This window comes from Schistocerca nitens, chromosome 4 (genome assembly GCF_023898315.1).
Source record: "Schistocerca nitens isolate TAMUIC-IGC-003100 chromosome 4, iqSchNite1.1, whole genome shotgun sequence".
Lineage (NCBI taxonomy): Eukaryota > Metazoa > Arthropoda > Insecta > Orthoptera > Acrididae > Schistocerca > Schistocerca nitens.
This window is the reverse complement of record NC_064617.1, coordinates 902993015-903005031: the sequence shown is the minus strand read 5'-3', so window position 1 is coordinate 903005031 and position 12017 is coordinate 902993015. Positions and strand designations below refer to the sequence as shown.

Sequence of the window (12017 nt, the reverse complement as noted above, 5' to 3'; positions counted from 1 at the left end):
GTTCTGCTTGGAGATTAGGACAAAAAAAAGGGACTATTCTTGTGGTTGATCACTTTCTATGAATCAGCAAGTGTTTGAATAGCACCCGGCCACTTGAGTTGCCCAATTGGAGTGAACATGTTTGTTCAAATGGTTCAAATGGCTCTGAGCACTATGGGACTCAACATCTTAGGTCATAAGTCCCCTAGAACTTATAACTACTTAAACCTAACTAACCTAAGGACATCACACACACCCATGCCCGAGGCAGGATTCGAACCTGCAACCGTAGCAGTCCCGCGGTTCCGGACTGCAGCGCCAGAACCGCTAGACCACCGCGGCCGGCGAACATGTTTGTCAAATTAAACTACCATATATAGTTCCAGAGACTTTTTGAAGTCTCAGACATGTGTGATGTATATATGTAGACTGAAGTGATGAATGAAAATTTTGTACCAAGGTTGGGATTCGAGCCCCAGTCTCCTGCTCACTAGGCAGATGCGCTAATCACTACATGCCCTGGCATAGTGGATTTGCACAATCGCATGGACTACCCTAGCATGGCTCCATTCTCAATCCACTTTGCCAGGACGGCGTAGTGGTGAGCTTATCTGCCTAGTGAACATCTGCGTGGTGACCATGAGACCTGGGCTCGAATCTGGGCCTTGGTGCAAAATTTTCTTTCGTCGCTTTAGTCTGCATATATACATCAAACACGTTTGTATTAGGGAACAGGTGGACATTGCACGAAGCAGACACGAGAGCACCCACTCAGCACTCACCCAATTATCTGGCCCGCGACGGGCGGCAGCTGGCCCAGAAGAGACGGCGGCCACAGCAGCACGGCGTACAACCGGCCCTCTCTGAGTAGGCGGCGGTAGTCGCGTGGCAGGCGCCGCCACGCGCCGCACACCTTGCCCGCCTCTCGCTGGTACCGGCCGCCCTCGCCCAGCTGCATCTCCACCAAGATGTCACCCTCCTGCAACACCACAACACCTCTAACACTACTCCAGCACTCGGCAAGCGGAAAGTGTCGCAGTCTGGCAGTCAAAGGTTGTGGCTTCTGTGTCAAAAGTGTACACAGTCGCCTAAATTTAAAAGATTGTTAAATACCAGTATGCTGATTCTTAATATATGTAATTCAGACGTCTTACAGTACTCTGAATGCGGTTCTGAGTACACAAGACAGGTTGCCAACGCAGGTACTTAGATCTGAATATGATACAAAGTGTCGAAACATGTAATCTAATTACGAATGTCCAACTGAGACGAAGCAATAAATGAGAATTATCTGAAGTATACAGTTTCTGAGTCTCTCAAGAGGATTATGTGGACTGTAGTGAATATATAATGTAGTTTGCCATGCGTATAAACTTATGTATCCCAACCATTTTAAAAAATCATGCACATGGACTACAGACCACGTAACTAAATAACAGAACTTAGCTAACATAGCAAAGTTACTAACCTTAATCAACATAGCAAAGTTACTAACCTTAATCAACATAGCTAAGTTACTAACCTTAATCAACATAGCTAAGTTACTAACCTTAATCAACATAGCTAAGTTACTAACCTTAATCAACATAGCTAAGTTACTAACATACGTAACTTGCCCCTACGTAACTTGCCCCTACGTAACTTGCCCCTACGTAACTTGCCCCTACGTAACTTGCCCCTACGTAACTTGCCCCTACGTAACTTGCCCCTACGTAACTTGCCCCTACGTAACTTGCCCCTACGTAACTTGCCCCTACGTAACTTGCCCCTACGTAACTTGCCCCTACGTAACTTGCCCCTACGTAACTTGCCCCTACGTAACTTGCCCCTACGTAACTTGCCCCTACGTAACTTGCCCCTACGTAACTTGCCCCTACGTAACTTGCCCCTACGTAACTTGCCCCTACGTAACTTGCCCCTACGTAACTTGCCCCTACGTAACTTGCCCCTACGTAACTTGCCCCTACGTAACTTGCCCCTACGTAACTTGCCCCTACGTAACTTGCCCCTACGTAACTTGCCCCTACGTAACTTGCCCCTACGTAACTTGCCCCTACGTAACTTGCCCCTACGTAACTTGCCCCTACGTAACTTGCCCCTACGTAACTTGCCCCTACGTAACTTGCCCCTACGTAACTTGCCCCTACGTAACTTGCCCCTACGTAACTTGCCCCTACGTAACTTGCCCCTACGTAACTTGCCCCTACGTAACTTGCCCCTACGTAACTTGCCCCTACGTAACTTGCCCCTACGTAACTTGCCCCTACGTAACTTGCCCCTACGTAACTTGCCCCTACGTAACTTGCCCCTACGTAACTTGCCCCTACGTAACTTGCCCCTACGTAACTTGCCCCTACGTAACTTGCCCCTTTTCTGGGAAGTCAGTGGAAATTGGATGACTTCTGGCAGGTACGGATTGTTGCTTCCCTTTGCCAACGTTGGCTACTGTAAATGCAATGCTCATTCGAGTGTGCTGCCTTTGCTATGAGAAAGAGGCGATTTGTTTCCCTACAGTACTTGTTTTCCCCACACCTTTTCACCTCCTCAGCCACCAAAAAACTAGGCAGCAGTCGCTTGATTAAGCTCGCAGTATCCCCTGCAAAAGCGTCGAGCTATATCGTGCATATAGTAACTAATACAGCTAAGAAACCAACGTAAGTAATGCTGCTTATATAACTAATGTAGCAAACATAACTAATTCAGTAAACATAACTAATGCGACTAACGTAACTAATGCAAAGGACATAAATAATGCAATAGAGACAAAGAATGCGATGGAGATAACTAACAAACTATCAACTAACAAACTATCAACTAACATAGTTCACCAACCAATTATTAACTAAAAAAAATCATCCAAATCTCAACTAAAACAATCAACCTACTCTCAACCAAAACAATCAACAAAGTCCCCACTAAAATAACCAACCAATTCTCTCCTACAATAACCAACTACACCTCAACGAAAATAACCAACCAGCTCTCAGCTAAAGTAACGGTACAAATATTTTTGGAAGGTGGTGCTTCACAACTGTAATATGTTTAATGACTGACATATTTATATACTTCCTTAGCTGCTGTATAAACTGTATTGGTTTCTGGTACTAGTTTTCATATGGACCATCTTCTGGAGATCAATATGCCGCTGTCGTTATCTTCCTTAGTCAGTTCTGTCATGGTTACTGTTGCTCTGACTCCGGTAGTGGTTATTGAGGTCGCTGTAAGTGAAGTTAGACGGTAAATGTTCATCATAAATACGCTTTTCACCAGTCCAGTTACGAAATTTTCGCATCAGTTGCTATGTGGGCGGAAGAGAACTTGGACAGCTTAGTGATGAATGCAGAATGCTGTGTTTGGAACATAAAACCAACATTAACGTCTCAAAAAAATTACCATACGGCATTAATTTCATAACTTATAAGAAGTGTATGTGTGGAAGTACAGATGTTCCCTGTTATCGAAAGTGTGTTAGTGGCATATGCTCTTTGTATGTTTGTCTGTTTACGTCAGGCAGGTATGTGTAATACACCAGAAAACTAGACGATAAAGAGACTTTTTGTTGAGTAAGAGTGGCCAAGTACTTCTGGGCGCTTCATTCCGGAACCGCCCGACCGCTACGATCGCAGGTTCGAATCCTGCCTCGGGCATGGATGTGTGTGATGTCCTTAGGTTAGTTAGGTTTAAGTAGTTCTAAGACTAGGGGACTGATGACCTCAGATGTTAAGTCCCATAGTGCTCAGAGGCATTTAAACCATTTTTTGTTGTTGAATAAGTCCATACTGATAATGTGCAGTTCATTGTGAGTTTTTAAAAATTTAGCAATTTAGTATTGACATCATGATCTGTTTTGTGTCAGGTGGCAGATGATGGTCCACATCGACATATCAGCACATTTCAACAAGGTTTAAACAGGAACTGAATGTATACCGAAACACGTCCTTCATAACAAGCCAACCTACATAACCAACTCTCACGAAAGCAGTATAACTGAGTCAACCAGAGAAGCTCACTCAGTGTAGCTAACTCAACGAATGTAACTCACTCTAATGTAGCCAACTCAACTAAGGTGTATCAGTCAACTAACGTAGATAACTCAACATATGCCAAGTAATTCCCTAGACAAGACAGGGGCTTTTAGTAAGATAATGTACTGTTCCACTGAGGTAGAAGTGGTCACATGTAGCTAGAAGAGCACAATCAAAACATGACAGTAGAATTCCGTCCTTCAGATTCCTCACATCTCAACTCAACTTGTAACATTACTCTTTTCGAACCTATTGAGTAAAGGTCTATGTAAAACACTAATGGCCGTTAAAATTGCTACAACAAGAAGAAATGCAGATGATAAACGGGTATTCATTGGACAAATATATTATACTAGAACTGACACGTGATTACATTATCACGCAATTTGGGTGCATAGATCCTGAGAAATCAGTACCCAGAACAACCACGTCTGGCCGTAATAACGGCCTTGATACGCCGGGGCATTCAGTCAAACAGAGCTTGGATGGCGTGTACAGGTACAGCTGCCTAGACCACAGTTCATCAAGAGTAGTGATGGCGTATTGTGACGAGCCAGTTGCTCGGCCACCATTTGACCAGACGTTTTCAATTGGTGAGAGATCTGGAGAATGTGCTGGCCAGGGCAGCAGTCGAACATTTGCTGTTTCCAGAAAGGCCCGTACAGGACCTGCAACATGCGGTCGTGCATTATCTTGCTGAAATGTAGGGTTTCGCAGGGATCGAATGAAGGGTAGAGCGACGGGTCTTAACACATCTGAAATGTAACGTCCACTGTTCAAAGTGCCGTGAATGCGAACAACAGGTGACCGAGACGTGTAACCAATGGCACGTCATAGCGTCACGCCGGGTGATACGCCAGTATGGCGATGACGAATACACGCTTGAAATGTGCGTTCACCGCGATGTCGCCAAACACGGATGCGACAATCATGATGCTGTAAACGGAACCTGGATTCATCCGAAAAAATGAGGTTTTGCCATTCGTGCACCCAGGTTCGTCGTTGAGTACACCATCGCAGGCGCTCCTATCTGTGATGCAGCGTCAAGGGTAACTGCAGCCATGGTCTCCGAGCTGATAGACCATGCTGCTGCATACGTCGTCAAACTGTTCGTGCAGATGCTTGTTGTCTTGCAAACGTCCCAATCTGTTGACTCTGGGATCTAGACGTGGCTGCACGATCCGTTACAGCCATGCGGGTAAGATGCCTGTCATCTCGACTGCTAGTGATACGAGGGCGTTGGGATCCAGCACGGCGTTCCGTATTACCCTCCTGAACCCACCGATTCCATGTTCTGCTAACAATTATTGGATCTCGACCAACGCGAGCAGTAATGTCGCGATACAATAAACCGCAATCGTGATAGGCTACAATCCGACCTTTATCGAAGTCGGAAACGTGATGGTACGCATTTCTCCTCCTCACACGAGGCATCACAACAACGTTTCGCCAGGCAACGCCGGTCAACTGCTGTTTGTGTATGAGAAATCGGTTGGAAACTTTCCTCATGTCAGCACGTTGTAGGTGTCGCCAACCTCGTGTGAATGCTCTGAAATGCTAATCATTTACATATCACAGCATCTTCTTCTCGTCGGTTAAATTTCGCGTATGTAGCACGTCATCTTCGTGGTGCAGCAATTTTAATGGCCAGTAGTGTAGTTAAATGTAGAAGAAGCAACATTGGCACGAATCCGTAGGACATCCGCAATTGTGCAAGGCTTTTCCTGTAGGGCGTACAGTGACGGGTGGTACTTGTCCCGATTACTACATATTAGCTCCAAACAGCTGCCCTAGCCGGCAGAGGTTCCACTCGAGCAGATTAATTTTTGAACCGGAAACCTCGACCCTGACGCAGTTCAGGGCTCTTCGTAGTGCAGGAGAGCCGCTGGACGTGCTTACCTCGCTGCGGAACTGCACGGCCCTGGGCCGGGGGGCGGCGTCCGCCACGTAGAAGGAGAAGTAGAGGCTGCGGCGCGCCAGCTGGAACCGGCCCGTGGCGGCGGCGGGCGGCAGCGCGTCCAGGCTGGAGGGCGGCGCGCGCTCCGGGTCCTCCCGGAACAGCGACTCCGCCACGCGCGACGTCAGCACCGCCGCCATGTCTGCCGGCACGGGAGAGCGGCCGCTGGAGCCTCCAACAGCAAAGCTACGTCACCAGCTGGTGCGGCACACTGACGGTGGGGGAAGTTCTACACCGTGGAGCAACAGATACTTACCAAACTCTGCGGAAACGCTTAGGACGTAACGTATATTGAAGGATTAAACTTTCATTCCGTTCAGAACTGATGTCCACTATCGACATCGTATGGGGTGTGGCTCCCACAGGCAAGAACACGCTATTGTACACTGAAACTCCAAACTACTGTATAAGACCAATGTCTGGCGCAGTTGTTAGGTCGGTTGCTGCTGCTACAATGGTAGGCCATCAAGATTTAAGTGAGAATGAGATTTTCACTCTGCAGCGGAGTGTGCGCTGATATGAAACTTCCTGGCAGATTAAAACTGTGTGCCCGACCGAGACTCGAACTCGGGACCTTTACCTTTCGCGGGCAAGTGCTCTACCATCTGAGCTACCGAAGCACGACTCACGCCCGGTCCTCACAGCTTTAATCTGCCAGGAAGTTTCATATCAGCGCACACTCCGCTGAAGAGTGAAAATGTCATTCTGCAAACATCCCCCAGGCTATGGCTAAGCCATGTCTCCGCAGTATCCTTTCTTTCAGGAGTGCTAGTTCTGCTAGGTTCGCAGAACAGCTTCTGTAAAGTTTGGAAGGTAGGAGATGTGATACTGGCAGAAGTAAAGCTGTGAGGACCGTGCGTGAGTCGTGCTTCGGTAGCTCAGATTGTAGAGCACTTCCCCGCGAAAGGCAAAGGTGCCGAGTTCGACTCTCGGTCGGGCACACAGTTGTAATCTGCCAGGTAGTTTCAAGATTTATGTGAGTTGGAACGTGGTCTTACTCGTATAGTCGGCGCACGAGTAATGGTACACAGCACCTCCGAGATAGCGATGAAGTGGGGATTTTCCCGTACGGTCATTCCACGAGTGTTCCGTGATTATCAGGAATCCGGTAAAATATCGTTGCGGTCGGAAAAAGATCCTGCAAGAACGGGACCAACGGCGACTGAAAAAATCTTTCAACGTGACAGAAGTGAAACCCTTCCGCAATTACTGCAGATTTCAATGCTGAGCCTTCAACAAGTGTCAGCATGCGAACCATTCAACGCATCATAGATATGGGCTTTCAGAGCCGAAGGCCCATTCGTGTAGCCTTGACGACTGCACGACACGAAGCTTTACGCCTCGCCTTGGCCCGTCAACACTGAAACTGGACTGTTGGTGGCTGGAAACATGTTGCCTGGTCGGACGAGTCTCGTTTCAAATTGTATCGAACAGGTGGATGTGTACGGGTATGGAGACAACCTCATGAATCCATGGACCCTGCATGTCAGCAGGGGACCGTTCAAGCTGGTGGAGGTTCTCTCATGATGTGGGGCGTGTGCAGTTGGAGTGATACAGGACCCCTAATACGTCTAGATACGACTACGACAGGGTCATGTACAGAACCATCCTGTCTCATCACCAGCATACATTCGTGTCCATTGTTCATTCCAACGGACTTACGCAATTCCAGCAGGAGAATGCGGCGCTCCACACGTCCTGAACGGCTACAGAATGGCTCCAGGAACACTCTTCCGAGTTTAAACACTTCCGCTGGCCACCAAACTTCCAAGTCATGAACATTGTTGGGCATATTTGAGATGCCTTGCAATGTGTTGTTGAGAAGAGATCTCCATCCCCTCGCATTCTTACGGATTATGGACAGCTCTGCAGGATTCATGGTGCCAATTCCCTCCAGTACTACTTCAGACATTAGTCGAGTCCATGCCATGTCGTGTTGCGGCACTTTTGCATGCTAGCGGGGGTCCTGCCTGACATTAGGCAGGTGTACCAGTTTCTTCGGCTCTTCAGTGTATTTGTTGTGGCTTGGAAGCAGTCAGCTCCCGAATGTCACACTGAGGAGTTTCTTGCCACACCTTAACACATTCTGAGTCACTTCATGAAGATTCATGTCTGCTGGCTGATATGACAGTACATCTCTTCCATCGCATCCCAGACATGCTATATAGGTGTCAAATGAGGAGACCGGGCATGCCAGTCAAGAATCCATAATTCCCTCAAGGCGTTTGTGCAGTGTGGGGTCTTGCATTATTCTGCCGAAAGATGCAGTTTCGTAATGAAGTCATGAAGGGCACGATAACAGGGTTTACCATTGTATTGTGTATTGTGTGTATTGAACTGGCGACATAGAACCAACGGAGAGGCTTCGTCCCGCCGTAGCTCTCAGTGGTTCACAACCTCACAACAGGCCACAGCAGACCACCCACCACCACCGCCGCCCCACACCGAACCCAGGGTTATTGTGAGGTTCGGTCCGCAGTGGACCCCACTGGGAAAGTCTCATACCAGACGAGTGTAACCCCAAATGATTGCGTGGTACAGCAATTATGGTGTACGCGTACGTGGAGACAGTGTTTGCATAACAATCGCCGACATAATGTAACTGAGGCGGAATAAGGGGAACCAGCCTGCATTCGCCGAGCCAGATGGAAAACCGCCTTAAGAACCATCAAACCATCCACAGGGTGGCCGGCACACCGGACCTCGCCACTAATCCGCCGGGAGGTTTCGTGCCATGGACCGGCACGCCTTCCCACTCGGGAAGCAGCGCGTTAGACCGACCGGCTAGCCGGGCGAGCGGGTTTACCATCCTTGACACATACTGCAGAGCACTCAGCCTCCCTTCGACAGTTACCGAATCAGCCCTGTTTTCACATCCAATAGCTCCCCATTCCAAGATTCCAGGAGCGAGAGAGATTGGAACTCTAAAGTAGGTCCTTTCAGTGACCTTTCAGCAGTGCATCTGTAAACACGCTGGTGTCAATCTGATCGTCACAGACAGAAGCGAGACTTACTACTGGACACCACAGAATGCCATTGAAAGTTCCAGTTAACTGTGGCTTACACTACACAAGTCGTTCGACCTATACTTGAGCCGGCCGAAGTGGCCGTGCGGTTAAAGGCGCTGCAGTCTGGAACCGCAGGACCGCTACGGTCGCAGGTTCGAATCCTGCCTCGGGCATGGATGTTTGTGATGTCCTTAGGTTAGTTAGGTTTAACTAGTTCTAAGTTCTATGGGACTAATGACCTCAGCAGTTGAGTCCCATAGTGCTCAGAGCCAACCTATACTTGAGTATTGCTCATCAGTGTGGGAACCGTGCCAGGTCGGGTTGACAGAGGAGATAGAGAAGATCCAAAGAAGAGCGGCGCGTTTCGTCACAGGGTTATTTGGTAAGCGTGATAGCGTTACGGAGATGTTTAGCAAACTCAAGTGGCAGACTCTGCATCGCGGTGTAGCTTGCTGTCCAGGTTTGGAGAGGGTGGGTTTCTTGATGAGGTATCGAATATATTGCTTCCCCCAACTTATACCTCCCGAGGAGATCACGAATGTAAAATTAGAGAGATTCGAGCGCGCACGGAGGCTTTCCGGCAGTCGTTCTTCCCGCGAACCATACGCGACTGGAACAGGAAAGGGAGGTAATGACAGTGGCACGTAAAGTGCCCTCCGCCACACACCGTTGGGTGGCTTGCGGAGTATAAATGTAGATGTAGAAGTCTCTCTTGTCTGTGGCATGATCTCAGCGGCAAAAGTCACATGGTCACTAGAAATCACAACCCAGCTTCCACTAACCTGTTCCTGACGTCTCGCCATGACAATCTTTCTGGACTTACGTTTATTCATAACAGCCAGTCGCACAGTCCTAAGACTTCCTCATGGTATAGTTTTTATGCCCACTCCACTTGCTGCAATGTTATCCTGAGCCCATCTCATCACCCTGCGTCCTGCAGTCATTGAACTACAGCGACCAACCGGTATGATGCTCCCGTGTCCCTCGTGCCAATACTTCATCCTTTCTCAAAGTCTGAAAGATGGCGATAAGCTGTACGTGCACGCCCTCTGGGAATGCTGTGATGCAGCTCCCATCTATAAAGTTCCAGTAATGTTTGACACATCCAGTAGGCATTATGTACTCACAGCATTCTCCATCTGTAAAACGGATTTTTTGTACTGAAAATAAGCTTACAAGCAGATGAAGTTTCAGTAAACATGTCCCTCAGACATGGAAATACTGGAGTATCAGTCGGTAGCGTTCCCTCAGGATGTTCATGGTGTAGTACTTTCCATTTCCGTCAGTGTGTCTCCCCATTGAAACATACAGTTAGTCTTCCAGTAACAATAAACCCAGCATGTGTCGTGGGCAGGTCTACTCACGTTTCCTGCGCTCGTCGTCTGCTCCAGCTCCAGTGTGGGTCTGCACCTCCTTCACAGTGGGCTCCGTCGGCAGCACGTCAGGGCCTGAAACACGGCGAGGAGACGACAGGGGTAAGTCGCACAGGCACCGCGTGGAACGTGGAGCATCAGCGGATACATACAGTGTGTGAACGCATCCTCAAAATGTGACAGAAGCAGCAAGGCTTCGCACATTGGTGGGTTGGGTTGTTTTGGGGGAAGGAGACCAGACAGCGAGGTCATCGGTCTCATCGGATTAGGGAAGGAAGTCGGTCGTGCCCTTTCAAAGGAACCATCCCGGCATTTGCCTGGAGCGATTTAGGGAAATCACGGAAAATCTAAATCAGGATGGCCGGACACGGGATTGAACCGTCGTCCTCCCGAATGCGAGTGCACATTGGTGGAAGGTGCAGGATAGCTCCAGACAAAAGATCGAAGACCTGACAAAACTCAGCACAAATAGCATATAAACATATTACTTCATCCATAATGAACGTTAGATACTGCACCGTAATTGTAACGAACGTATCATTTCCCTATTATCCTTATTTGTCGTAGCCCAGGTTCTAATTGTATCACTTTTGAAATGTCCGTAAGTACACCTGTGTTTTTCTGTAGTAATGTAGATAAAGAGAAACTGGAAGTCAAGTAATGTGAGATGGGAAAGAGGGGAAACCTGAGAGTGCATGTTGCCAAAATGGCAGCCATTTTGGAAGCCGCCATCTACGATTCAACCGGTAATTTTCAAATGGAAAGGGCGTCATGTTAAGTTCCAGACAGGTAGAGAATAACACGAGAAAAATAATGGTGCCTCTCGTTTGAGTATAGCTGTAAACACTCTCGATTTATGACTGACGTTTCTTCCCTACAGGTGACGCGAAAGCTGATGGCGTTAACACAGGCCGAATGCATTGGCATTGTCCTGGTTTGAGAAGAGAGGAACACCCTTGTTATCGCAGACAATTTCAAATAACGCCACCGAAACAAACCAGCCATTACGTACAGTGCGGTGGTGAAACATCTCGGTAAATTCCGTGAACCTGGCTCTGTCGCAGACAAATCTTAAGCTGGACGATCTAAAACTGCTTCGGATAAAGCAACGTCAAACGCTGTTGTGGTAACGTTCAGTAAGAATCCAGAGCACAGTAATCGCTGCATCTCGCAGGAAACTACAGTTAACCGCATGTCAATAATGAGAATGTTGCCCTCACATAACGACAAATAACTCGACACTGAATAACGCTATGCTCAAGCCAAAGACAGCATTGCTTTTTTTTCCTCATTAAATTCTCTGGCTGTTTAATATGTCAAACGATGTTCTTTTTTCTTGAAAATAATGAGTTGCGTCCAAGATTGCGGCTTTCAAAGTGACCGCCATTCATAGCTTCACAGATCTTTAGTCTCTCCCATCTCACACTATTTGACTTTCTGTTTGCCGACCTGTTTTTGTTATAGAGAGGTAGATCCTCATCTATAGACCACCCTGTTGTTGACAGAGACTATGTGAGGAGGAAACTGAGTCGTGTGTCATAAAATAGAGACTGCTGTATGCTTCAAATATTGACAGGTTGATTGCATCCATGTGCCGAGTTGTTAAGGTGAAGCAGGAAGAAACTGTTACTTTGCTGGATATACACAAAAATCCAATCAGGTTTTGTTTCTCTGA

At 47.7% G+C, this 12017-nt stretch overlaps 1 protein-coding gene across 1 annotated transcript in view; it reads right to left on the bottom strand.

Annotated features, from left to right (window-relative positions):
• LOC126253459 (dorsal-ventral patterning protein Sog-like) overlaps positions 1 to 12017 on the bottom strand; it is a 534492-nt gene that overhangs the window by 74511 nt on the left and 447964 nt on the right. Inside the window, exons 4-6 of the mRNA XM_049954812.1 lie at positions 10334 to 10417; positions 5904 to 6103; positions 762 to 958 (exon numbers count right to left, since the gene is read on the bottom strand). Coding sequence (XP_049810769.1) covers positions 762 to 958; positions 5904 to 6103; positions 10334 to 10417 — 481 coding nt within the window. The remainder of the gene's footprint in view (positions 1 to 761; positions 959 to 5903; positions 6104 to 10333; positions 10418 to 12017) is intronic.